Genomic DNA, 27,661 nt, shown 5'->3' on the forward strand with positions numbered 1-27,661 from the left:
CCAACTCACTTGACAAGTGTTTTACTCAATGACATCAATTTGGGACTCAGTTGTGGTCATTTGACAGGCGTTTGACTGCTAGCGGGGGAGAGATTTTCTCCTTGGTAGTTTCTTGGTTAGAGTACTGTTTTCTGGTGAATTGTTTGTCTGGTGTGAATCCCTGCTTATCCTGGCACTCAGACAAATCAGTCATCAACAGATACATAGAGATAAACCAGATTTACACGCCATTGGATTGAACGATTCACTGAAAACTGAAGAAACAGAAAATTCAGAGAACATCCCAGCACAGAGATAAGCAGGGATTCACACCAGACAAACTACCAAGCAGAAAACAATACTCTAATTGAACAACTACTGAGGAGAAACTCCAATCCTCCCTCAAACTGGCAGGGCAAACTATAGATGGGCAGCGAACCCCACATTTCTTTGCATATGTCAGAGCTGGCTTGCTGTCAGGATTCCGGCGGTTGCCCTAATTACATCATGAGCCTTGAGCCAAGCTCCAAAAGAACTAACAAAATTTATTAGGAGCAACATGTCGGCATGACCTATATTAGTGGTGGCTAACTTTTGGGGCTCCTGTGCCAAACATTGTATGCGCACTTGCATGCTCGTGCTTGCGTGCCAGCACCCAGAAGGCAATACACCCTGTACACATGCACGCACAATTCCCACGCACCCACCCAATCCCAACCCACCACCCCCTTACCCACACTGCGCCTCACAGCTGATTTTCAGTGGGTTTGAGGCCTTTTCCGGCCTCCCAGCAGCTTGAGGAAGGCTTCTGCAGGCTTCTGCACGCCGAAAACTAGGCCCGCTTCGTCATTTCCGGTATTTTTGGAAAACAGGAAGTGATGAAACGGGGCTAGTTTTCAGCCTGCAAAGCCTGCAGAAGCCTTCCTCAATCCTCTGGGAGGCTGAAAAAGGCCTCAAACCCACTGAAAATCAGCTGTGAGATGTGTGCATGTGCAGTGAGGTAAGTTTGCCTGCAGCTTGCATGCTGGCACAAATGGCTCTGCGTGTTACCTGTGGCACGGGTGCCATAGGTTCACCATCACAAACCTATATGAAGCCAAATCTGACATACATAATTTACAGTCATCTGTGACCCTGTTTCCCCCCTCCCCTCTGGGTGTGTCATGAATCAGATTCTCCAATGAAGCTCATTCATGGGTGGGTGTCATCAGTCACATTCTCCAACAAAGGATTTTCCCAGCAGAAGGTCCGGTTCCTTGGCTACAATCTTTTTAAGATAAGCGTGGAATGTGCTTCTGGTTCTAATTGCCATCTAACAGATCACAGGTAATCAGAGTTGGAAGGGACCTTATAGGTCATCTAGTCCAACCCCTCGCCCAAGCGGGAGACCCTACACCATTCCTGACAAATGGCAGTCCAATCTCTTCTTGAAAGCCTCCAGGGATGGCGCTCCCACAACTTCTGAGGGCAACGTCTGTTCCATCGGTTGATTGTTCTCCTCTGGTCCTTCAGGTCCCCCGCCTCCTGCTTATGGCAACTCAGAAACAAGCATAGGAATGTTTTATGAGTTGACACACTGAGAATGTTACCTAGCCAGCTAACCGCGCAATTGAGGCCAATTCAGGCCTAGGTCTAGAGTCGCTTTTCTCACTCATCTGGCTCTTTCCGTTAGGTACGCTGGAGCAGGATGGCACCTGCGTACCCCTCACCCACTGCGAGTGCACCGATGCCCAGGGACACAGCTGGGCACCAGGCAGCCAGTACGACGATGGGTGTAATAACTGCACCTGTGCCGCTGGAGGGAGGCTCCTCTGCACCAACTACATCTGTTCTCCCACTGAGTGCGCCTGGAGCCTCTGGTCCAGTTGGTCCCAATGTAGCGTCACCTGTGGGAACGGCCTTCGCACCCGCTTCAGGTAAGGCTGCTGCCAGGGTGCTGCGGGCAATGTTTGTGTCTGGGAGAGGACTGTAATTTGGGACCAGATATCTTTCTCATTGAGGGCCACACCCTGAAAAGCAAGAAGACAGAGGCTTTTTTATTTTTTTATTTTATTTTTATTTGTCAATTGCTTACAGGATAATAGGTATAAGTAAAAACATAGTTATGAATCCATGAAATGGGTACATATGAGAAAAATAAAAGAAGCAATAGGACAGGGATGGGAGGCGTGTTGGTGCGCTTATGCATGCCCCCTACAGACCTCTTAGGAAAGGGGTGAGGTTAACAGTAGACAGTCTAAGGTTAAAGTTTTTGGGGTTTGGGGAAGAAACCACAGAGTCAGGTAGAAGATTCCAGACATTGACCACTCTGTGGCTGAAGTCGTATTTCCTGCAATCAAGTTTGGTGCGGTTTACGTTGAGTTTGTATCTATCGTTTGCTCTTGTGTTGTTATGGTTGAAGCTGAAGTATTCATTGACAGGTAACTCATTGCAATGTATGATTTTATATACTTAGATTGGACCGAAGGTAGCGTAGTTCTAGTTTTTCTAGATCTAGAATTTCAAGTCTGGTGGCATAAGGTCTTCTGCAACGAGTAGAGGAGTGGAGAACTCTTCTTGTGAAATATTTCTGGACTTTCTCAACTGTGTTAATATCAGACACATGATATGAGTTCCAGACTGATGAGCTGTATTCAAGTATAGCTCTAGCATACTTGAATGCTCTAGTTAGTAGTGTGATATTACCAGAGAAGAAGCTACGTAGGATTAGATTAACAACCTTTAATGCCTTTTTGGCTATGGAGTTACAGCGGGCTCTAGTACAGATCATTTGAGATGAGTACTCCAAGATCCCTGACAGAGCTTGGATCATCAACAAGGTCTTGACTATTCAACCTGCATTTTATTTTCTGATTGTTTTTTGCCAGTATGTAAGACAGAGCATTTATTGGTTGAGATTTGAAGTTGCCATTTGTTTGACCATTCTGATACATAGTCAAGGTCTTTTTGAAGGGTAGCAGTATTGTCTGTGGTATTGAACAGCTTTACATCATCAGCGAAAATAACGCAGTTGCTCTTAATATGATCACAGAGGTCATTTATGTAGAGTATGAAGAGAGTTGGTCCTAGGACACTGCCTTGGGGGACACCACTGTTGACAGGTACAGAATTTGATAGGACGCTCCCAATTTTGACCATTTGTTGTCTGTTTGACAGGAATGCTTCTACCCAGTTATGCAGGTGTCCAGAGATACCGTAAGATTTTAGTTTTAGGAGTAGTTTGTCATGTACGACTGAATCAAAGTCTTTACACAAGTCTATGTAGATTGCATCTATTGCTTTGCCCTGGTCGAGTTGTGTAGTCCATATGTTTTTGCAGTGTAAGAGTTGCAGATTACAGGATAGTATTTTTCTGAAACCAACTTGTTTATTAGAGAGAAGGTTGTTTGTTTCTAAGTGGAGGGTGATGGATTGGTTAATAATTGATTCCATGACTTTACAGGTGACGCAGCATAAGGAGATCGGTCTGTAATTTTCAACTAGGCTGGGGTCTCCCTTTTTGCAGATGGGGATGACCATGGCTTGTAACCATAGTTTTGGCAAGGAGCTGGTTCTGAAAGATTTTTCAAAGATTATGCTTAGAGGTTCGGCTATGGCAGTGGATAGCTTTTTAAAGAAGTAGGCACAGTTGTTAAGTCTAAGTTAAGTTGTTATGTTGTTAAGTTGTTAAGGGCTACCTCTGTGAGAGTTGATTCCCACATGGAAAGAGGTTCGAGATGATAAGACCCACCTCCTCTAGTCCTCCTTTCTCCAACTAAGAAGTTCTCGGTCCTCGCGAGATGCTAGGACAGCAGTTAGGAAGAGAACCAGGAAGTCTCCGCCCCAAGTACATGGTCATAGACGACTTGTAAATTGGAAAGAGGTTCAGGTGCTGGAATCCTGGCAGCTTCACTCTTCTTGTCTCGATAAATCTTGTTAAAGAAGAACATTGGTACTCTTTAACATGATTTATTAACAAACTTTATTGAACAATAAATTTTGTTAAAGAAAACTATCAGTACTCTTTAGCAAGTTTTATTTAACAGGTTGTATCTAATTTATTATTTATTTAATTTTGTTAAAGAAGGCTATCGGTGCTCGTTAGTAAGATTTATTTAAGACTTTGGGTACTCCTTAGCAAGATTTATTTAACAAAATTTATTTAACAAAAAAATCTGGCCAAAGAAGACTATTAGTAATCTTTAACAATATTTATTTAATAATATTTATTTCATAATGAATCTTGTTAAAAAAGGCTATTGGTGCTCTTTAACAAGATTTATTTAATGATATTTATTTAATAAATCTTGTTAAAGAAAATTATTGGTACTTTAACGAGATTTATTTAACAAGATTTATTTAACAATAATAAATCTCGTTAAAGAAGATTATCAGTACTGTTTAACAAGATTAATAATAAATCTTGTTAAAGAAGACCATTGGTACTTTTTAGCAAGATTAATTTAACAAGATTTATGTAACAATAAAACTTGTTAAAGAAAACTAGCGGTATTCTTTAACAAGATTTACTTAACAAGATTTCCTTAGCAATAATAAATCTTGTTAAAGAATTGGTAATCTTTAACAAGATTTATTTAACAAGATTTACTTAACAATAAAAAATCTTGTTAAAGAAGAGTATTAGTAATCTTTAACAAAATTTATTTACAATAGTAAACCTTATTAAAGAAGAGTATCAGTAATCTTTATTTAACAATACTTTTTAACAGGATTTATTGAGACAAGTGGGGTGAAGTTGCCAGAATTCTAGCAACTGGAATGCTTTCCAATATTTACAGCCATGCCCAATTATGATGACAACTCATGAAAATTGTAAATGGTAAACTTGACCAACCAGATGTTAGAAACTTCTTTCACAGTGGTCATTAAGTGAACACCATGTCCTTAAGTGTCTCCATTGTTCACTATGAGGCACTTTTATTGCCAAAGAATGGAAATAAATGGTGTCTTTTGGCAAAAATGATGTAAATTGCGATCATGTGAATCCCGGGATGCCGCAAACAGCCTTAAATGCGGGTCGGTTCTGAGCTCTCAAAACACAGTCACATGACGCTGGGGAAGAGAGCCACCTATTGGAGCCAGGTTGTAAGTACCTTTTGGGGGAGTTCCGTCGTAAGTTCAAGTTGTCCCTAAGGGACCAGTCGTAAGTCAAGGACTACCCAAATCTGAGTGTGATGACCTGGAGGAGACACACACAAAATAAACACAGTCACAAAAAAATGATGAAGCCCCTTTTATTCCTTCACTTTGCTTCCAAGCTCCGAATATCCTTGACTGAAGATAAAAAAACCTCCCACACAAACAGTTACAAGAAGAAGGTTTTTTCCTTCCACCACAAACCAGACAGGATAAGGGCTGGAGGACGTCCACAGATAACAGAACACACACTGGGAAGGACGCCAAACTCAAGAGAGGAACCATAAACTAGAGATATTGCCATGATTTGTTTCCAGCGTTCACATGTCCATCCTCTTATTCAGTTGTCACAGCTGCAGCCCATGAAGAGGATCAAGGCCCTCTTCTCCCGAGGAGATCACGTCTCTCCCTTATACTCTCCTCCCTGCGTGACCTAGGATGGAGAGGGGATGGGCCTGGGTCCTCCTCTGACTGCCCAGCCGGCCTCTGCCCTTCCCCAGCCTCCTCCTCCACCCCCTCCGGATAGCCACACTCCCACTCCCTGTCGGCTGTTCCTCCTCTCCCTCAAGGGTCCGTCTCCACCAGGGGCAGGACACTGAGAATTGTCATGAAGAGCTGAAGCCGAGTGCTGGAGCCTCTTTGGGGAGGAAGAAAAGGACGAATCCCAAAGACCCTAGATAGAGGGTGGGTGGGTGGGGAACTATAGCGGGCGCTCCCGTCGGTGGGACTGCAGAGGCAGCGTGTCAGGGCCGCGTCGGAGCCTGAATCTGCGGGGGAAGATGAGCTGGAACAAGGGGTGGGATTCAAATTCCTTAACAACTGGCTCTGTGGCTGTGGCCTAATTTGTGGGTATGGCTTGGTGGTCACGTGACTGGCTGGGCGTGGCTATGTAGATATTGAATTTTTTTTAATTAAAAAAAAGGGCAACTTTGACCCAAAACCAGGCAAAGCAGGCAGGCGGATGGAGTTGCTCGCAGAATCCCAGATTCACTCCAAGATCTACCTATCTGCTACCTGAGTCTTGTCCCATAAAAATTGCTAGCAAGCAAACTCACAAAATTAACTCACCACACCACCATGTAATGTAAATATTGGATTTTTTTATTTTAAAATAATTTCCCCGGCGTTTGGGGAAATTTGGAGCAACAAAGGGCAGGTTCGAACTTCCAGCTGCTCGTGTTACCTCTGTGCCGTGCCCCCCGGGGTGATCCCACAGTGGGAGAACCGGGCTGAGCCAGCGGCTGTGATGTGGGATTTTCAAGGAGAGCTTCAAAGACGGTTTGCAACCTTCCGCCCCGCACAGGACTCCTACCTCCGGCTCCTGGGCCCTCGATTGCCTGAAGGAGCAGGTGCAGACCCATCCCTGTGCCCTGGACACCTGCCCCCCTCTGTGCCTGCATGAGGGCCGCGAGACCAGCCTGGGCAGCACCTGGCTCCTGGGGGAATGCCAGCAGTGGTGAGTGCCCCTCCCTCCGTCCTTTGTTCTCCGTGGGAAGCTGAGTAGACATTTCCTAGGTCAGAGACGGGTTCCGTGGTTTCTCTACCCATCGGGGGCCCGTTCCGTGGTTTTTCCATGGATTGGTGACCAGTTCTGTGTTTTCTCCCATGGATCGAGGTGTGTAGTTTTTCCATGAATTGGAGTGTGTGGTTTTGTGTCCTAACTGGAACCAGGTCCATGGTTTTCCCACTGAGCGGGGACCAATTCTGTGGTTTCTCCATGGATCTGGGGCATCATGGTTTTGTGTCCTGCCTGCATCCCACAGATGGGACTTTGCTCGTTTGCACGGACCAGTTTCTGGCACGTCATGGACCGACGTGGACTAGGAGCTGGGGACCCCCGACCTAGATGGGAGGGCATTCCATGCAGGGATGCAATGGGGGGGTGTCTCTGGACGCGGCTGCAGCTACAGGGAAATGCTTCACAACGAATTCACGGGTACCTTTCTCTCCGCCTCCTCCAGCATTTGCACCCCAGAAGGCATTTACTGCCTGAACATCACCTGTGTAGGTGAGTTTACTTTCCGAGTAGTGGAACAGGTAAGTCTCCTCTTGTCTCCTCCCTATTGATATATCTTTCCTTTCCTTTCCTTTCCTTTCCTTTCCTTTCCTTTCCTTTCCTTTCCTTTCCTTTCCCTTCCCTTCCCTTCCTTCCTTCCTTCCTTCTTTCCTTCCTTCCTTCCTTCCTTCTTTCCTTCCTTCCTTCCTTCCTTCCTTCCTTCCTTCCTTCCTTCCTTCCTTCCTTCTTTCCTTCCTCCTTCTTCCCTTCCCCTTCCTTCCTTCCTTCCTTCCTTCCTTCCTTCCTTCCTTCCTTCCTTCCTTCCTTCCTTCCTTCTTTCCTTCCTTCCTTCCTGCAGTGCACGGTGGATGGACCCCGTGGTCCCCCTGGTCCGACTGTCCAGCAACCTGTGGCAGCAGTCTCCAGATCCGAACTCGCGCCTGCATCAACCCACCACCACGCAACCACGGCTTGCCCTGCGCGGGGCCCGACACCCAGAGCCAGAATTGCTCCACCCAAGCCTGTCCAGGTAAGGGCACCACAAGGGCCCTTCGAGGCATCTTGGATGGGCAGTCGCACCTCCTCAGGAGTATTTATGATAGCATCGCTTAACAAGTATACCACTTTAAGAATCACTCCATTTCAGTCTCTGTATCAGGGGGGGTGTGAATGGCAATGTGCAGGGGGAGTTGATGACCAATGGTGCACAATGGCCAGCATCTCCTTTGTTGGTCTAGGACAGTGGTGGCTAACCTTTTGGGGCTCCTATGCTGAAAATTGTGCGTTCACACGCGAGCACTCATGCACCAGCACCCAGAAGGCAATGCACACGGTCCCCCCATGCCCCCTGTGCATGCACGTGCAATCTCTCCCGCCACTTCCTTACCTGCCCTGCGCATGCGCATGCTTCCCAGCTGATTTTCGGCCTGTATGAGCCCTACTTCGGCCTCCCAGAGGCTTGAGGGAAGCCTGTGCAGCCTTGGGAGGCCGAAAGATGGGCCCGTTTTGTCACTTCCTATATTTCCGGAAATACCAGAAGCGGAAACAGGCCTGTTTTTCGGCCTCCCAGGCTGCAGAGGCTTCCCTCGAGCCTCTGGGAAGCCAAAAAGACCTCAAATGGGCCGAAAATCAGCTGGGAAGTGCGTGCATGCCCAATGCAGGTAAGTTTGTCTGGGGCTCGCATGCCCACCCAAATGGCTCTGCGTGCCACCTGTGGCACATGTGCCATAGGTTCACCACCAGTTTAGGACGGGTCGGCAACCTTAAACACTCAAAGAGCCACAAAGGTCCTAACCTCCTAGCCTGGCGTCCTTTTTTCTTTCACTGACTGGTGACGGAGCCACAGCAGAGGGATGAAAGAGCCACATGCGGCTCCAGAGCCATGGGTTGCCGACTAATCCAGGACAACTCGCCACGGCCAACCCACCATAGCCAGTCACAGGACAATTCAACACTTTATTCATCATGTCATTCAGTTACTTTTATACTTTTGAGGAAGAGGAAGAGGCAGAGGAGGGGGAGGAGGAGGAGGAAGAGGAGGAGGAGCCAGCCAGGAGTGGAGATTTGGGGGTTCTCTGAACTGCACAGAATCTTAGCTGGGGGTTCTCCTGAACCCCTGCAAACCCCCAACGGCCCACCCGTGGCCCTGGTGCATTGGCTATGGCAAGTTGTTCCACAGTGAGTTGGCCACACAGTGAGTTCTCCCACTCTGCTCTTTTGGTACCTTTCTTCATTTCCAGCGGAAGACGAGTCCCTGTGTCCCTGGTCAGCATGGAGCCCGTGCTCTCAGTCCTGTGGCACGGGACTGACCTCACGTACCAGGAGCTGTGTTTGCCCGACGGCTTTGGCGGGCGCTGAAGGAGGTCCTTGCAGCCAGCGCGGCCCTCCCCTGGAGACGGCTCCTTGTTATGTGCAGGCGTGCAAAGGTAGGGAAGGAGCAAAGGTAGGGAAGGATTTGGGACGGGTGCAATTACCTACAAGGGGTGTCCTCCTCTAAGACTCCTTTTCTGGCATGAAGGGGTCATAATTCTAATCGTGTGCTGTGGTGCCTGACCATCTCCACAAAAGGCCCGCTGGCTCTCCATCTCCCCTGGAGTTTCCAGTTCACACCACCACCCCGTCGTGATGCCACGGGTCTCTCAGCCCAGCCGGCTGTCCTGTCACCATTTCTACTGGTTGTGGATGATGGGGAGTGCGGGATTTCTGAGAGTGGAAGTCCACAAGTCTTAACCCTGCCAAGGTATTGGGCTTCCGGCGATAACCCTAATTCAATCATGAGCCTCAAGCCCAGCTTCAAAAGATTTATTAGGAGCAACCTGTTGGCATTGAGCCCTGAGACTCGTAATTTATTCTCACCTATGACCCTGTTTCCCTCCCCGGGTGTGTCATAAATCAGATTCTCCAACAACGCATGTTCATGGGCTGGGTGTCACCCATCACATACTCCAATTAGAATTTTCGCAGGCAGAAGACCTGGTAGTCTAGGCTAAAATCCTTGTAAGATAAGAGTGGAATGTACTTCTGGTTTTAATGGCCATACTGCTCCTTCAGGTTCTCCCCCTCTTGCTTATGGCAACTCGAAAACAGGCATAGGAATGCTTTACGAGTTGACACAAGGTTGGACACACCCCTGTTCTACACTGTTCAAGCCAGGGAGGGAAATTCACCAGCAGAAATCTCAGCCATGCGAGAACTTCCAGAATTCGAGAGGGACCGGCCGCAGAAGAAATGGGCGCACTCTGAGAATGCTCAGAGGCAACTCATTCCGGTTCACTTTCTCAAACGAAAACCCACGTCAGAAGAACAGAATTGAAAGGGATCTTTGAGGTCTTCTAGTCCGGGGGGTTTTTCCCCCAAACCCCGGGCCATAGCCCATTACTGGCCCGTGGCGCATTCGAAACTGGGCAGCACAAGGGCTGAGCAAGCTGCGCGAGTGGTGGGCACACTTGCTCGCGCGGGAAGCTCCATTTGTGCGAGTGGCAGGCGTGCGTGCTTGCCGCTCATGCAAAAGGAGCCACCCGTGGGAGCACACGCGTCGGCCGTTTGCATGGAGACATTCTGTCTCTCCCCTGCCCTGCTCCAGAAAAGGTTGACCCCCTCCCCCCACTCAAGCAGGAAGCCCCGTACCATTGCGGACAAGTGGCGGTCCGGATCTCTTTTGTCAAAGCTACGTGGTTCCTTTGTGCCTCCTGATCCCAAGGCTGTTCTCTCCGCATCCTGCTGCTCTGCCCTGTGCGGCAGCGGCTTCTTCCACCCTGCCGGGTGCCAATTGTCCCCATCCTGTCTCCCCCTCCAGATTGTCCCTGGAGTCCTTGGACCCCCTGGACTCACTGCTCATGCAGCTTCCTGGTTCAACAACGCTACAGGAACCAACAAGGTTGGGAAACTGACCGGGAGCCATGCCTAGGACTGGACGGGCAATTCCGGATGTGCAATTATTCCCAGTGTTCAGGTGAGGCCATGCCAACAACAACCTCCTCGGCCCACAATGGGCGGGCAGTTTTGTTGTCCAACCGGCAACTTTCTGGTCTCCTCATAACTTCTCATCATTGTCAACCGCCCCCTTGTTTATTAAATATTTATTTCATTTTGATCCCACCTTGATCACAATTTATACTTGGTTCAAGGTAGCAAGTTTATCTAATGGTCTTTGCTAGTATTTCCCCAACGATCTGTCAGGTGGGTTGGACTGAAAGGGAGAAAGTGGCTCAAAGTCACCCAGTCGCCTTTCATGCCTAAGGTGGGATTAGAACTTCCAGTCTCCTGGCGATTGGCCCAAAGTCACCCAATTGCCCTTGGTACCCAAGGCGGAACTAGAATTCACAGTTGCCTGGTTTCTAGCCCAGTACCTTACCCACTAGAACTTTTCTCCCCATCAGGCGCCGCCTGGTTCCAGAGAGAATCGAAGGCCTGAGCTGACTTCTTCCTGTGCCTTTTTTTGCCAGAGTCCAGCTGTGAGCCCCCCTTTGAGTTCCGGGCATGTGGCTCCCCCTGCGACAGCCACTGCTCCACCCTGAGGCACCCAGAGCTGTGCAAGGACATTCCACGCTGCTTACCTGGTTGTTACTGCCCACAGGTGAGCGCCGAAGGGATGGACCCATGGAACTACAAGCTATAACTGGCTGGGAGGGCTGGCTGATGGCGGCCGACAGAGGGTTTCTGCAGGGGTGGGATTTTACCATTTTGGACCGGATCGATAGAACCGGTTGTTACGATTTTGTGCCGTTAGGAGAACTGGCCAGTCTTCCCCCTGGCTGGCCCTCCCCCTCTCTGCCCATCCCTCCCCTCCCCACCCAATCAGTCCTTATCACACACGCCCGATATTGCTGTCTGCGTTTTCTCCCGCCCAGTCACTCCTTACGATATTTCTTTTCTCCCCGCCCAACGATCAGCTGTTCCGATAATATAGCTGTGCTGGAATCTCCCTCATTGTCTTATTGCTTTGCCCAGGAGGAAGGAAGGAAGGAAGGAGAGGAGGAGGGAGGAAGGAAGAGAAAGAGAGGAAGAAAGAATAATGGAAGAATAGAGAGGAAGGAAGGAAAAGGAGGGAAACAAGGAAGGGTGGAAGGGAAGGAAAGAAAGGGAAGTGAAGGAAGGTAGAAGAGAGAAGAAGGATGGATGGATGGGAAGGAAGGAAAGGAAAGAAGGAAGAACAGAGAGGGAGGGAGGGAGGGAGGATAGGAAAAGATGGAAGAACAGAAGAAGGAAGGAAGAACAGAAAAGAAGTAAGAACTAAGGAAGAACAGAGAGGAAGGAAGGAAGCGAGGAAGGAAAAGGAGGGAAACATGGAAGGATGGAAGGAAAGGAAAGACAGGAAAGGAAAGGGAGGAAGAAGAGAAGAAGGAAGGGTGGATGGATGGATGGATGGATGGGTGGATGGATGGAAGGGAAGGAAAGAAAGGAAGGAAAGGAAAGGGAAAGAACAGAAGGAAGAACAGAGAGGAAGGGAGGAAGGGGGGGACAAAGAGGAAGGAAGGAAAGAAGGAGGAAGCAAGGGAGGAATGTCAGGGGTCCCAGAAGGAGGAGCCAACTCTGGAAAACCCCTCTGTATATGTGTGTGTCCCCCCTAAAGGGTCTGCTGGAGCAGAGGGGGTCATGTGTGCCACCTGCGCAGTGCGCTTGCCTCCACCCCCACCCAGGAGGGGCCCCCATCTTCATGGCGGCAGGAGACACCATTCCGATTGGCTGCAAGAAATGGTAAGTCTCGGGTTTTCCGTCGGGAGGGCGGAGTGGTGGGCTTTTGCTTTGGAGAATGTTACCTCAAAGTGGGAACGGGGGAGGGGGATTGTGAGGATAAAGAAATCTCAGAAAATTCAGTCCAAAACAAGGTCAACACAAACTGGAACTTATAGTCTGGGCGGGAAATGAACCAAACAGGGGTAATTAGCTAGGCATTGCAGGCTTGAGGAGCATGGTAAAGACTCACGCGGCTGGGAAAGATGCCGCGAAGCCAGAGATGCCGTGGCAAGACCAGATCAGTGCACAATTTGCAGCCAACAACTTGCTGTGTGCAGCTTCCCTGTGTTTCGACATACACTGTCTTCCCGGCTGTGGCTAGTGAAGGGAATCAGGGCCCTTTCCTCCCCCCTCCCCCGGTAAGTCACACCACCCACGCTGCTCCCTTCTCTGCTCCTCCCCGTGTGCCCTAGGATGAAGATGGGGGAGGGGGGGCCTGGGGTCTTCCCTCTGAACCCCGTCTCCCTTGTTCTGTCTCTCCCCTGCTCTGCCCGGTCGGACTTGGCTCCTTCCCCCCAGTTTCTGCCTCAGTCAACAGAGACACACTCCCCCCTCCCTGTCTGCTGCTCAGCTTCCTCCTCCGAGTCAGATTCACAGAATCGGAAGGGTCCTGGGAGGTCATCTGGTCCAGCCCCCTGTTCAAGCAGGTGACCCATTCTTAAAGAACCGTAGAATGAGAGAGTGGGAAGGGACCTTGGAGGTCTTCTAGACCAACCCCCGGCTCAAAAAGGGAGACCCTTACAAAATTAGGGAATCACAAAGTCGGAAGGGACCTTGGAGGTCATCTAGTCCAACCCCCTGCTCACCCGCCCCTCGTTTTCCCCTCCACAGTGTGTGCCAGGTGGGAGAGCTGCAATGCAGCAGCCAGGATTGCCAAGGTAAGCACCTGCCAGTCGGCCAGGAAGAAAAGACTGCTTCAGATAGACTGCTCCTGGCCAGGGAGGACCCCCCACCCCCCCCAGGCTCAGTTTTCTGCCTTCCTGAGCCCCAGAAGGCCCAAAAATGGGGAGGGGGTGCTGCAAAAAGAAAAAGAAAAAAAAGCCACGCCCCTAGCCACACCCACAGAACCCGCATTAAAAGGAATTGAACCCCTCCCTCCTTCCCTCCCTCCCTCTCCTCCCTCTCAGGGCTGCTTCCGCTGAGTGGCTGGTCGCCCTGGACAGCCTGCTCCGACTGTAGGCCGCTGGCTACCCTGGGGCCCTGGGCCCTCCCTGCCCTCTTGGCCCAGACCGAGGCCCCCTCCTGGCCTTCCCCGCCAGTCCAGGTCTCCCTTCAGAGCCGCTACCGGTTCTGCCTCGACCCGCAGACCGGCCGAACCTGGAGGGGTCCCGGCAGCGTTTGCACCGCTGAGTTGGAGCAGCAGCAGCTCTGCGTTGAGGAAACTGGCGCCTGTCAAGGTGAGCCGAGATTCAGGCTCTGTGGGGAGGATCGGGATGGCCCCGCCCGTGTGGCGGAGGGCTCAGCCTTATGGGTCTCTTCCAGATTTCTGCCTGTGGAGCCAGTGGGGGTCCTGGAGCCCCTGCCGGGCTCCCTGCGGTGGAGGTTTCCGCCTGCGCCAACGAGGGCCCCAGCACCCAGAGGCCGAGCTGCGCTGCAAGGGGCTACGATACCAGTCGGAGACTTGCAACATGGGCCCTTGTCCAGGTAATGAGGCTGGGGTCCCTCGGGGCTGATTTCCCACCAGGATCGGAGCTGCCAGAGAAAGGAGAGGGGGGGAGGGAGAGGGAGAAGAAGGGAGGGGGAGGGAGGGGAAAGGGAGAAGAAGGAGAGATGGGAGAAGGAGAAGGAGAAGAAAGAGAGGGGCAGAAAGGAAGGTCAAAAAGAAAGCAGAAAGAGGAAGGAAGGAAAAGGGAGTAAAAGAAGGAGGGAGGGAGGGAGGAAAGAAAAGGGAAGGAAGAACATAGAAGGAAAGAAGGGGAGAACAGAAGAAGGAAAGAAATTTGAAGGATAAGAAGAGGAAGAACAGAGAGGAAAGAAAGAAGGAAGGAAGGAAATTCAAAAATGAAAGGAAGGAAGGGAAAAGGGGAATAAGGGATAAAAGAAAAGAAGGAAGGAAAGTTCAGAAAAGAAAGGGGAAAGAGGAAGGAAGGAAAAAGGAAAGGAAGGAAGGAAGAAAAGGAAAAATGGGGGAAGGACAAAAAGGAAGAAGGGAAAGGTCAAAAAAGGAAGGAGAGTGGGAGAAAAATGGAGGAAAAGAAGAAGGAAGGAGGAAAGAGAAAGGAGGGAAGGAAGGACAAAGGAGGAAAGTTAATAAAGAAAGGAGAAAGAAGAAGGAAGGAAAAGGGGGAAAAGAGGAAGGAAGGAAGGAAGGAAGGAAGGAAGGAAGGAAGGAAGGAAGGAAGGAAGGAAGGAAGGAGGGAGGGAGGGAGGGAAAGCCAAGAATTTGATTATGGGGCAGGGGTTTGAAGCTTGAACCTCAATGGGACCCCAGGAAATGACTCTGCACCCCACCCCACTGGCTTCCTTCTCCCCCTCCCTCCCCGCAGGAGAGACATGTGAGGACCGGGGCAAGGTGTACGATGCAAATTGTGCCAACGGCTGCCCCGCACCTGCCTGGATTCCTGGGAGCACGTCGAGTGCCTGCAGGGGCAGTGCAGGGAAGGTAACTCGTTCCACTCCCCACTGTTCGAGCCCCCCCATCGTAAATCCGAGGACTAGCTTTTAAATTGGTCATTTGGCCCTCTCCTCCCCTACCCCCTGCTCCCCCCACCTCCCCACAGGTTGCCGGTGTCCCGAGGGGCAGCTTCTGCAGGACGGCTCCTGCGTGCCAATCCCGGCTTGCCGCTGCGGTCTCACCACGGCGAACAGCAGCGTGGAAGTCCTCCCTGGCCAGTTGGCAGAACTGGATTGCCACAATTGGTGAGTGGAGGGTGCGGGGTGGGGGAGGCAGAGGAGGCGGGGTTGGACTAGGTGACCTCCAAGGTCCCTTTCAACTCCCTTAATTCTGTTATGCGGTCCTTCTGTGATTTGTGTTCTGTGCTCTTCTGCTCTTCGGACTCGGCTCTTTCAGTTGTTCTGTTGTTCTGTCATGCTCTTCTCTGGTTATTCTACTGTTTCATTTCGTTGTGTTGCGTTTCTTATTTTGTCATTCTCTTACTTTGTTGTTCTGTCCTTCTGCTGTTCCGTTGCTCAGCTCTGTCTGTTGTTCTGTTATTCTCTTGTTTTGTTATTCCGCTGTTCTGTTAGCCTTTCATTTTGTTTTGTTATATTTCTTCTGTCATTCTGTTTTTTTGTTCTTCTGTTGTTTTGTTGCTCTGCTCTTCTCTTCTGTTCTGTTCTGTTCTTCTCTTCTTTTGTTACACTGTTATTTTCTTATTCTGCTGTTCTGTTATTCTGTCATTCTATTTTCTTATTATGGTATTTTTTAATCGGTCATTATTCTGCTCTTCTGTTGTTCTGCTCTTCTCTTGTTACGTTATTTCGTTGTTTTGTTATTCTGCTCTTCTGCTGTTCTGCCATTCTATCGTTCTGTTTTGTTAGTCTGTTCTTTCTTATTCTGTTATTCTGCTGTTATGTTGTTCTGCTCTTCTTTTGTTGTGTTATTCTGTTTTGCTTTCTTATTCTGTCATTATTCTGCTGTTATGTTGTTCTGCTCTCGAGTTTTTGCTTGAGCCTCCAGAGTGCAATCTGGGAGGAGGAGTTCTGTTCTGTTGCTCCGCTCCAAGATTGTTCTGTCATTCTGTCCTTTCGTTATGCTGATATTCTCTCGTTTTGATCCTCTCTCGCTCTGTTATTTGGTTATTCTGCTGTTCTGTCATTCTGTTGTTCCATTATTGGCTTATTCTGTTTTGCTCAAGCAGCAAATTCGGGGTACTGAAAACAGGGGGGGACAATCTACCCCGGTTAAGGAGGTTGTGGTGGGGGGTTCAAGTTCGGGTCTAACCCACTCAGATCATGCTTCACTTTTTTTGTACAACACAATCCCCACTTAATTGTGCGACGAAAAGCACTCCAGCTTTTCCACTTGTGGAAATTAAGACGCCCTTCATGGCTTGCCGCGTCTTTGGTGCCTGGTTTTTTTTTTTTTTTTGTGCTCCAGCACCTGCCAGAACGGCTCCTTCTCCTGTCCGGAGGAGAAGTGCCCGTCTTACGGCGAGTGGTCGGCGTGGAGCCCTTGCTCGGCCACGTGTGGAGGGGGCACCACCCTGAGGCATCGGTCCTGCCACGAGACTCTCCACGGAGTGCCTTGCGTAGCTGAGTCCATGGAAGGCACCGCGCGCTGCAACTCCCAGCCCTGTCCAGGTGGGATTTTTGTGGGGGGGTTGCACGAGATGGGAGGGGACCTAAGGTGCAGCCACCCCTCTGGCTGCTACTTCCAAGAGGGGAGGTAGTCCTCAACTTATGACCCTTTATTTAGTGACCAAGGTGCCAAAAAAGGGACCGCTGACCATGTTTCACATTTACGACCACAACCATAGGATCAAAATTGTGACAGGCTCAGATTTACGATGGGGGCAGCCCTCCCGCTTTGGTGGCCTTCTGACTGGCAGAGTTGAGGGGGAAGGGAGATTCCCTTTAACGACTGTGTGGCTCAGTTAAGATTCACTTAGCGGTGGCATCAAGGGAGGTTGGGAAAAACAGGGCCGAACTCGCTGGACAGATGTCTCACTTAGCAATGGAAATGTTGGGCTCCACGGTGGTCATAAGGACATGAGGACTTCCTTCCTTCCTTCTTTCCCCCTCCTTCCTTCCTCCCAGTTCTTCCTTCCTTCTTATCTTCCTCTCCCTCCCTCCCTCCCTCCTTCTCGGTCCTTCCTTCCTTCCTCTCAATTCTTCCTTCCTTCCTTCCTTCCTTGCTCTCATCTTCCTCCCTCCCTCCCCCTCTTGGTGATTCCTTCCATTCTTCCTCCCTCCCTTCTTCTCTCCCTCTCAGTCCTTCCTTCCTTCCTTATCTTCCTTCCCCCCTTGGTCCTTCTTTCTTTATTCCTTCCTTCCCTCCTTCCTCCCATCTTTCCTTCCTCCCATCCTTCCTTCCTCTTGGTCCTTCCTTCATCTCAGTCCTTCTTTTCTGCTTTCCTCCTACTTTCTTCCTCTCAGTCCTTCCTTTTCTTCCTTCTTTCCCCTCCTTCCTTCCTCTCAATTCTTCCTTCCTTCCTTTCTTCCTTCCTCCCTCCCTCCCGCCCCTTCCTTCCTCTTGATCCTTTCATCCTTCTTTCCCACTCCATCCTTCCTTCCTTCTCATCTTCCTCCTTCCTCTCTCTTTCAGTCCTTCCTTCCTTCCTTCTTATCTTCCCTCCCTCCCTCCCCTTTGGTTCTTCTTTCTTTATTCCTTCCCTCCTTCCTTCCTTCCTTCCTTCCTCCCTCTTCCATCGGTAGCCCTCAACTTACAACAATTCTCCCCCCCGTCTCCCCACAGCTGGCTGCCTGTTCAGTGATTGGACCACATGGAGCCCCTGCAGCGCCAGCTGTGGAGGAGGGGTCTCTGAGAGGCACCGCCAGCTGCTCTCCCCTCTGGGGGAGCCCTGCCCCTCCCCGCTCCTGCAGCACCGCATATGCCACCTGCAGAATTGCACACTGGGTAAGCCTCGGTGCCTGTTCAGGAAATGTAGCTGGTGGGATGTCCGAACCGGGAACGGGTTCTTGAAAAGGACAGTAAGGGTTAGGGGTTAGAGCAGACCTGGGTGTTCTATACCCCCACGCCTGGCCCTTTGGCATGAGGTGACTTGGAAATTAAAAGTAGACATAAATAATGAGCAGAGTGCAGGAGAAGAAGTCGAATCCCCTCCGACTCTGCGCAGTCATTTTCTTCTTTGGTCAACCAGCGCCCTCATGTGGCCGTCTTGGGAATATTAATTATCCACCCTTAAATTAGAGGATCAAGTTTAAGGGGATTAAAGAATAAGAGGAAGGATAAGATTAGGGAAATAAGAATAGGGGTTAGGGGGAGTAGAATTGGGATTAGGAGGTTAGGGTTCAAGGTTGGCAGGGGTCGTGGGGATTAGCATTAGGGGATTAGGAGCATAGGAGTTTAGGGGATTGGAGGTAGGGGTAGGAGTAGGATTTAGGAATAGGGTTAGGGGTTTTGGCTGGAGGAGTTTAGGATTGCGGTGAAGGTAGGGGCAGGGGAGTAAGGGTAGGGGGAGATTATGGTTAGGGGATTAGGAGTTAAGCTTAGGGGTTGTTTATGGGGATTGTGGTTAGGGGTTAGAGGTTGAGGGTAGGAGGTTTGGATTACAGGGTCTTCCCAACTATCAGCAACTGAGACTGGGGCGTGGGGGCTCTGCGCCCACTCTCTGCCTTTCTTTCCCAGAATGCCCTGGGACCCAAATCTACCGTGATTGTGCCAACACCTGTCCGCACACCTGCTCTGACCTGCGACTGGAAATTCAGTGCCTGCAAGAGGAATGCCAGCCTGGCTGCGTTTGCCCACCTGGCCAGGTAAGTGTCAGCCTCCCCCGCCAAGCCCCATCCAAACAGCCCCTCCCGCCTCCATCTACCGCCATGTTTTCCCCAACCTAGCCCTTCTAAATGCAATGCCAGTTGGAGAATTCTGGGAGTTGAAGTCCGGACATCTTAAAATGGCTGCTGGTGGAGAAATATTTTCTCACCTGGGGGATTCTGGGAGTTGAAGTCCGTTGCTAAGCTGGGGGAGTTGAAGCCCAGACCTCCTAAAATGGCCCCCGGTGGAGAATTCTGGGAGTTGAAGTCCAGACCTCTTAAAATGGCCACCAGTGGAGAAACGTTGCTCAGCTGGGGAATTCTGGGCATTGAAGTCTGAGAAACCCCGGCCTGCTGTCCCACAGGTGCTGCAGGACGGGCTATGCGTCCACCCGGAAGAGTGCCGCTGCGTGATCAGCCAGGTGCCGGCCGCGCCCTGGGCTGCCAACCTATCCGAGGAAAAGCGCACCCAGGAGCATGGGCCCGGTAGTACTTTTCGACACGAATGCAACACCTGGTGAGCCAGTCCCAGTTGGGCGACCAATCCAAAGAGGCCAAGGGAGACCCTAACCCTCAAAGGGAACCCCGAATTCGCATGGGATCCTGGGCACCCCCAGCCTTCCCCAACCTGGTGCCCACCAGCCTGTCCTTCGGCTCTCGAACCCCACCTGGGTGTGAAAAAAAACAGCCCAGCGAATTCTTGTCCCCGTTTTACGGCTTTCCCCATCGCTAAGGGAATCCCTGCAGATTTCAGGGTTGGGAAGTCCATCCAGCTTCCCCGTCGCCAAAAGGGGAACCACGTATACCCCAGGAGGCCGCCAACCGTCGTAAACACGAGTCGGTGGCGAAGCTGCAACCATCGTAAATTCGGAGAAATGGTCCTAACTCCCTTTTTTCCCTGGCGTTGGGACTGAACAGTCGCTAAATGGTCGTAAGGGTGAAACAAGGTCATTCTCCCACACCGTTGTCGCCTTTGAACGGCCACTACATCCACTGTTGTAAGCCAAGGCCTGCCCACATTCTCCCCTTTCCTCACCCCGTCCCCGTGAGGGGGGTTGCGATCAGAAAGAGTGGCTCCTTCATGAGGACTAGAACCTTGTCCTGATGGGCTCTTCCCTCCTTTGGCCCCACAGCGTCTGCCAGAGGGGAGTCTTCACCTGCACCCAGGAGAACTGTGATGGTAAGAGGATTCAAAGGGGGTGGGGTTGGACTAGATGACCCCTCAAGGCTCTTCCATTACACTGTCATCCTGTAAGGCTCTCCTGCTCGAGCAAGGGGTTGGACTAGATGACCTCCAAAATCCCTTCCTCCTCCGTGGTTCTGCAAGGGTCTCCTGCTCGAGGATGGGGTTGGATTGGAAGACCTCTGGGGTTCCTTCCAGCTCTCTCTTCTGCTTGCTTGCTTGATTAACCTTTCTCTGCCGGGATGCCCTCTGGGTGCCTCTGTCCTCACTCGGCCTCTCCCTTCTCCAGTGCCCTTGCGCTCTCCCGGATTGCGGGGAGTGTGGCTTACTCTGCCCTGGCAACTGGATGGGTGGGCGTGGCCAACTTGACACCACTCCCACCATCGCCCCCCTGACCTCACCTGGCCACTTGCCAAGTGGGAAGAGGAGAGGCCCACAATTCAGCCAGAACTCCACAACAAAAAAATTCTTAAAATGGCCGCTGGTTCAGAAATTTGCTCAGCTGGGGAATTCTGGGAGTTGAAGTCCAGAAGTCTTAAAATGGCTGCCGGTAGAGAAATATTGCTCAGCTGGGGAATTCTGGGAGTTGAAGTCCAGAAGTCTTAAAATGGCTGCCGGTAGAGAAATATTGCTCAGCTGGGGAATTCTGGGAGTTGAAGTCCTGAAGTCTTAAAATGGCCGACGGTAGAGAAATATTGCTGAGCTGGGGAATTCTGGGAGTCGAAGTCTGTTGCTCAGCTGGAGAATCCTTAGCTGACCTGGCTGCTTGCCGGGTGGGAAGAGGGGTGGGATTCAGCCGGTTCACCGAACTCCCCCACAATAAAAAAAATAATAATTTGCAACCAGTTCTACCGAACTGGTGCGAACTGGCTGAATCCCACCCCAGAGGAGAGAGGGGGAGTTCAAAGAGAGGGGGTCTTTCCTAGCTCTGACCCGCTTGGTGTGACTCCTCCGTCCCTTCCTCCCCATGCCAGCCTGTCCAGAGGGCGAACGCCGGCACCCTGCGGTTCTGCCGACCGCCTGTGAGCGCAGCTGCCGTCAGGTCTACGACGAGCTTGCCCAGAACTGCACCTGGGGGATGGCACGGGATGGATGCACGTGTCTGCCGGGGCACTACCGCAATGGCAGCGGGCACTGCGTGGTGGCCGCCCGCTGCGAATGTGAGGAGGGAGACCAGGTGTACTCGGTGAGTAAAAGGGAAGGCGGGAGAGCGAGCGGGGTTTAGTTACTCAGGCCAGGGACAATTAATCTAGCTGTGTTTTTATTATTGTTGTTATTGTTATTTTATTAGTATTATTATTAGTATTCTATCTACCACTCTATCTATCTATCCATCCATCCATCCATCCCTCCATATCTCTATTTTGGTCTATCTATGCATCTATCTCCATCTCTCTTTCTCTCTCTCTCTCTCTCCCCCCCCCCATTCATCCATCCATCTGTCAATCATATATCTTCTCCATCTCCCTATTTCTATTTATATTTGTTCATTCATTCATTTCATTCATTCATCCATATCTATTTATATAATCTCTATCTATCCATCATCTCTCTCTCTCATCTCTCATCTCTCTATCTACACCTGTCCATCATCTTTTTCTATATTTATATCTATCTATCTCCTACCTATCTATTATCTATCTATACCTATCATCTCTCTTTTCTCTCTCTATGTCTATCTCCATTTTTTTCTTTCTCTGTTTATCATCTCTCTCCCTCTATTATCTATATCTATCCATCTATCTCTCCATCCATATCTCTATCTCTATCTATACATCTATCAATTTATCTCCATCTGTCTCTCTCCATTCATCCATCCATATGTCTACCATCTACCATCATCTTTCTCTCTCCCCATCTATCATCAATCTATTTATACCTATCCATCCATCCATCCATCCATCATCTCTTTCTCTCTCTATATATATATATCGTTCTTTCTATATACTGTATATATATATTGAGCTATCCATCATCTCAGACAAGAGATTAACAGAATTGGAAGAGACCTTGTAGGTCGTCTTGTCCAACCCCCCCTACATCAGACCCTACATCAAACACCATTTCTGACAAATGGCAGTCCAATCACTTCTTGAAGGTCTCAAGTGATGGTGCTCCCACGATTTCCAAAGGCAAGCTCTTATCTATCTATCTATCTATCTATCTATCTATCTATCTATCTATCTATCTATCTCTATCTATCTATCTATCTATCTATCTATCTATCTATCTATCTATCTATCTATCTATCTATCTATCTTTCTTTATCTATCTTTATCTGTCTATTATCTATATCATCTATCTATCTGTTAACTCTCTTATTTCTCTCTCTCTCTATCATCCATATGTATCCATCATTCTCTCTCTTCCTCTATCCTATCCTTCTGTCTCTCTCATCTAACCTCCGTCTAGGACCCTCCCCATCACACACCCCGGGAAACAGCCCCCTCCTGCGGGACCCTACCTACCTACCACCCGCCTTTCTTTCTCTCTCTTTCCCTCCCTCCACAGGCCGGAGCAGAATGGCACAAGGGCTGCGAAGTCTGCCGCTGTGTGAACGGCCGGGCGCTGTGCGAGACGAGCTGTCTGCCCCTTGTCTGCCTCGAGGTGCTTCCTCCCCAGGGGCCCGTCATTCTGTTCCATCCCTTCGCGGGGGGTGGGGGTGGGAGTCAACGGTCTCCCTCAGCTCAACCTCCTCCAGTCTGCCCCCCCAGGAACCGCAGGTCCGACATTAGCCCTGGGTTCGAGTCCTGCCTTCCACATCCCACCCACAAGTGGGGTGAAAAAAATCACCCCTTTCTCTTCTGCCCTCAGGGCGAAGTCGAAATGCAGGAGCCGGGCTCTTGCTGCCCCGTCTGTCGGAAGGAGCTGGTCGGTATGTGGGTCAGGGGAAGTGGTGGGGCCGCTAAGAGGAAGCAGGCAGCCTCAGCGGCAGGAAAGGAGCCAAAGGAACAGATCTGTCCCCAGAAAGAAAAGGAAAGAAAAAGAAGGAAAGGGGGAAGGAAAGAGAAAGAGGGAGGAAAGTAGGAAGGAAGCAAGGAAGGAAGGAGAGAAGAAGAGAAGGAAGGAAGGGAAAAAGAAAGAAAAGCAGAAAGGAGGGAAGAAGTGAAAGAAGGAAGGGAAAATGAAAGGAGATGAAAGAAAGAAAGAAAGAAAGAAAGAAAGAAAGAAAGAAAGAAAGAAAGAAAGAAAGAAAGAAAGAGAGAAAGAAAGAAAGAAAGCCAGGAAGCAAGGAAGGAGGAGGGAAGGTAAAAGAAAGAAAGAGGCAGAAAGGAAGGAAGCTGAGGAAGGAAGAAGAAAGAAGGAAAGGGGGAAGGAAGGAGAAAGAGGGAGGAAAGTAAGAAAGAAGGAAGGAAGGAAAAAGAAGGAAAGGGGGAAAAAGAAGGAAAGGGGGAAAGAGAAAGGAGGAAAGGAGGAAAGAAGCAAGGAAGGAAGGAGAGAAGGAAGGAAGGGAAAAAGAAAGAAAAAAGGCAGGAGGAGGAAGGAAGGAAGGAGGGAGGGAGGGAGGGTGAGGGAGAAAGACAGGCCCTTTTGCTCTGCACTGGAAATGCCGTCGGGGCACCCAGAAAGATCAAACCAGTCCCTTTCGTCAGCAGGCCAGAAGCCCTAAAGTTGGGGCGTCCAATCCTGGTTCCTTCCTGGACCCCACCCACCTGCCAATGGGGGAGGTGGCCTATTCTGACCCCATCCTCCCTCCTAAGCCATCCCACCTGGGTGCCCGGATTCGCCCTGGGCTCTGCCAGGCTGGTCACCCTTTCTTTGCCCCGACAGGTGAACCTCACCCGCACTGCCGACATTTCACGGAACGTCGCAACATTACCAAGGGGCTCTGCTTCTTGGCCGGCGTGGAGGTGGGCTTTTGCAAGGGCCAGTGTGCCTCCCACACCAACGTCATCCCGGAGGTAAGACAACCCTGGTTCCCCACCCACCTCCAGCCCGTCCGACATTCGTACGACCCGCAGTTCCTGGAGGAACCCCTCGCCCGGTTTGTCCTCTGCAGGAACCCTACCTGGAGACCGTCTGTGACTGTTGCAGCTACCGACTGGACCCGGTCAGTCCGGTGCGCATCCTGAATTTGCAGTGCCTGGGCGGCGAGACAGAGCCTGTGGTCTTGCCGGTTATCCGCGGCTGTGAATGCAGCAGCTGCCAAGGTAGCGGTTCTCCGCTGGGTGGGACGGCCTGCAGAAGTCTTCTGCCATGGAAAACGGTGCTCGGGGAGTCCCGCTTTCCATGCTGCCCTCCCGGGACCCCACCTCCCGGCTTCCTGTCTTTTCATTTCAGGCGGTGACCTCTCCAAACGTTGACCTCTCCCGTTCCACCGCGGATCCAAACCGGGGGGCCCACGGGGGGTGCCCACCGACTCCACCGCAAATTCTCCAGCCTTGCTCAGTCTTCCTCTTCTTCACCTGTCAATAAACCATTTTGAGCAGTTTCTGGTTCTTTTCTCGCATCTCCTGGGATTTCCGCTGGGAAGGGAGGAACGTGAGGGGTTTTTTGGTTTATCTTTTTGTAAGTTTTATTTGAGTTTTCACAAAAAGAAAAAAAATACAAGTAAAACATCTTTTTTGAAAGCAGCATAATCCTGGGTTACATCTCTTCGTACAGACATGCTCATGTTTATATTCCATTCCATATCTTATTACTATTCTACATTTTCTATATAGCTTCTCTCCTCTTTTAACTTTCTTAATTTTATTTTATTTATTTCATCCCAATTCAAATCATTGTACTTATATTCTTTGTCTGTCCTGTTTCAACTGACTACTGTCTTTTCTCTTTAAACAAAATTTCTCCTGTAATCACTGATTGGATTATGATGCCTTTATATCTTTCCCCTAAAATTATAACACTTAATATAATACATAACTTCTGTTCGGATTCTGTTTGGTACATTCTAAAACTACACATTGTATTTTTAAAAAAGAAAAAATTATAAATATATAATATAATTAAAACAACAATCCGTTCCAATTCTATTCTATCATTAATATTAATATTCATTTAAATCTTAACATTTTACACATTATTTTTCAAATGTATCATACTTCTATGGGAACACTTATAAACTTTCCATAGCTACTTCTCCCCCACTTCACTTATATTTTATAAAACATTGAGTAGTTAAAATGTTCCCATTCCTTCCTAATTCAATTCTCTCATTTATTTTATTTTTTTTGTTCACAAAAGTTTCACTAAATTACACTGACTATTTTATCCCACTTTTAAATCATATGTTGTTTCCAATTTTCTAACATTATTTCTATTACAAATATAACAATACAATCTTATGTACCTTTACAGAATCCCTTTTTCAGTTAAATTTTCACCCATTATCTCTGAATAAGTCCTGTTTCTTTACATCTTGCTCCAAACCTTTGTAACTTCTCTCCCCTTCCTCCCTCCCTTTTTTCTTCTCTCTCCCCTTTTTACACCCCTGTCTCTCCACCTCCATTTCCCCCTTCTGTATTCCCTTTTTCTGTTGCTTTCTCTTTCCCCCCTTTCCCCTTTCTTCCCCAGATAGAGTTACTTGTTCATTAAAGATGGCTTCTTCTTTGTCCCAATCTTCTTGTTGCACAGTCTTGTTGTTTCTTATAGACGCAGATCGCCATTTCTAAGAATTGAAAAATGGGGCCAAAGGAGCCCTTCCCTTCTTGTGTCTCTTCTTTATATTTTTTAAGTTCCATTTTCAGTTTATTGAAAAGTGATGCCATTGTAGAATTTTTTAAACAACCACCCAGTTGTTTTTAGTCATTCAAATATAATTTCCAGAAGTCCCAAAGTCACCAAGCAATCCAAATACACACAAGCTGTTTCTTTTTACACTTTCTTCTTTTTTCACTTTCTCTTCCTGGGGTTACTATTTAGTTGCAAAGTTCCAGTTGAAATGTATCTTTTAGAAGTCTTGTTAGGATTTAACTTTGGATTCTTTTAAATTCCAGGCAGTCTCCTTCTTCCAAATCCTGCCCTTATTCTTTTCCTCTCCCTTCACACTTATAGCAAAAAAAAGATTTTTTAGTGCCCAGAAACCTTTTTTATCCCCTTGGCATTTAATTATATTTTCGGTTTAATTGCCTATTGGCGCCAAAGCGGATTTTTCTGATTTCTCATTCAGCTCTCTTCGTTGTCAATGTGAGGAAGGAGAGTGAAGAAAAAAAAACTTTCCCTTTTCACTTTCTTTCGCTGCTTCCGACTCTTCTTTGGGAGCGATGTTATCTTTTATAAAATGTAAATTCCAGGGTACCTTAGTTATTGCTTTTTATCCTGGTCAGCCAAAACTTTCGCTTCTTATCTTCCTCCTGCACTTTCTTTTCCAGTTGAGTGCTTCTTTGAGGCGGCCATTTCTGACCGCCGCTCCTACTGCCTTCGGGAAAGGGAGTTTGGCCAGCTGAGGAGGAAAGATGCGGCTTTCCTCGACCCTGCTGGCAATCTCCCCCCTCTTCACCACCTCTACAGGGTAGCTTAGCCCCAAAGCCAGCTGGCTCGGGCACTCCAGCAGCGAGCCCAGGCAGAAAACACGCATGATCGCGGATTCCTGCCTGCCACCGAAGCCCTGCAAACTGGAAGTTTCCGCGAATTCATAACAATACAATCTTATGTACCTTCACAGAATCCCTTTTTCACTTAGATTTTCACTCATTATCTCTACATAGGTCCTGTTTCTTTACATCTTGCTCCAAACCTTTATAACTTCTCTTCCTTTCCTTCTTCCCTCTCTTCTTCTCTCTCCCCTTTTTTACCCCCCTGTCTCTCCACCTCCATTTCCCTCTTCTGTATTCCCCTTTTCTGTTGCTTTCCAATATTATATCCACTTTTCAAATTATTTTTCCCTTCTTTGGCTGTGTTTTTAGGTCTTAAATTCTCCATTCTCTTTCCCCGCTTTCCCCTTTCTTCCCCACATAGAATTACTTGTTCATTAAAGATGGCTTCTTCTTTGTCCCAGTCTTCTTGTTTTGCAGTCTTTTCTTGTTGCTTCTCGTAGTTGCAAATCTCCATTTCTAAGAATTGAAAAATGAAGCCAAAAGAGCCCTTCCCTTCTTGTGCCTCTTCTTTGTATTTTTTAAGTTCCATTTTCAATTCATCCAGAAGTGATGCCATTGTAAAAAAAATTTAAACAACCACCCAATTAATTTTAGTCATTCAAATATAATAACCAAAAATCCAAAAGTCACCAGACAGTCCAAATACACACAGCTGTTTCTTTTTACACTTTCTCTTCCTGGGGTTATATTTAGTTGCAAAGTTTCAGTTAAAATGTATCTTTTAGATGTCTTGTTGAAGTTTTACTTGAGATTCTTTTGAAGTCCAGGCAGTCTCCTCCCTCCAGATCCTACCCTTATTCTTTTCCTCTCCCTTCCTGCTTATAGAAGAAGTTTTTAATGTCCAGAAATCTTTATTGTCTCTTTGGCATTTAGTTATATTTTGCCTATTAATGCCAAAGTGGATTTTTCCGATTTCTTATTCCGATCTCTTAGTTGTCAATGTAAGGAAGGAGAGAGAAGAAAAAAACCCTTTCCCTTTTCACTTTCTTTCGCTTCTTCCGACCTTCTTTGGGAGCGATGTTGTCTTTTGTAAAATTTAAATTCCAGGGTACCTTAATTGTTTTTTCAGCTTAACCCGGTCAGCCAAAACTTTCACTTCTTATCTTCCTCCTGCACTTTCTTTTCCGGTTGAGCTCTTCTTTGAGGCGGCCATTTCTGAACGCCGCTCCTACAGCCCTTGGGAAAGGGAGTTTGGCCAGCTGAGGAGGAGAGATG

At 48.8% G+C, this 27,661-nt stretch overlaps 1 protein-coding gene across 1 annotated transcript in view; it reads left to right on the top strand.

Annotated features, from left to right (window-relative positions):
- The window catches only part of SSPO (SCO-spondin), a 151,091-nt gene extending 126,755 nt beyond the window's left edge, over positions 1-24,336 (top strand). The window contains 25 exon segments of the mRNA XM_087917120.1: positions 1,652-1,895; positions 6,419-6,571; positions 7,077-7,123; positions 7,470-7,640; positions 8,851-9,036; positions 10,407-10,562; positions 11,056-11,186; positions 12,183-12,307; positions 13,178-13,224; positions 13,474-13,743; positions 13,829-13,990; positions 14,833-14,889; positions 14,892-14,948; positions 15,067-15,205; positions 16,386-16,588; positions 17,703-17,864; positions 18,597-18,724; positions 19,090-19,241; positions 19,858-19,904; positions 20,882-21,093; positions 22,419-22,514; positions 22,722-22,782; positions 23,679-23,809; positions 23,908-24,058; positions 24,189-24,336. Of these exon segments, the coding sequence (XP_087773246.1) occupies positions 1,652-1,895; positions 6,419-6,571; positions 7,077-7,123; positions 7,470-7,640; positions 8,851-9,036; positions 10,407-10,562; positions 11,056-11,186; positions 12,183-12,307; positions 13,178-13,224; positions 13,474-13,743; positions 13,829-13,990; positions 14,833-14,889; positions 14,892-14,948; positions 15,067-15,205; positions 16,386-16,588; positions 17,703-17,864; positions 18,597-18,724; positions 19,090-19,241; positions 19,858-19,904; positions 20,882-21,093; positions 22,419-22,514; positions 22,722-22,782; positions 23,679-23,809; positions 23,908-24,058; positions 24,189-24,211 (3,311 nt within the window). The 3' untranslated portion in view covers positions 24,212-24,336.
- The last annotated feature ends 3,325 nt before the right edge of the window (positions 24,337-27,661 follow it).

The sequence above is a fragment of the Pseudonaja textilis genome, chromosome Z (assembly GCF_049901715.1).
Source record: "Pseudonaja textilis isolate UNSWEBS1 chromosome Z, rPseTex1.2, whole genome shotgun sequence".
Lineage (NCBI taxonomy): Eukaryota > Metazoa > Chordata > Lepidosauria > Squamata > Elapidae > Pseudonaja > Pseudonaja textilis.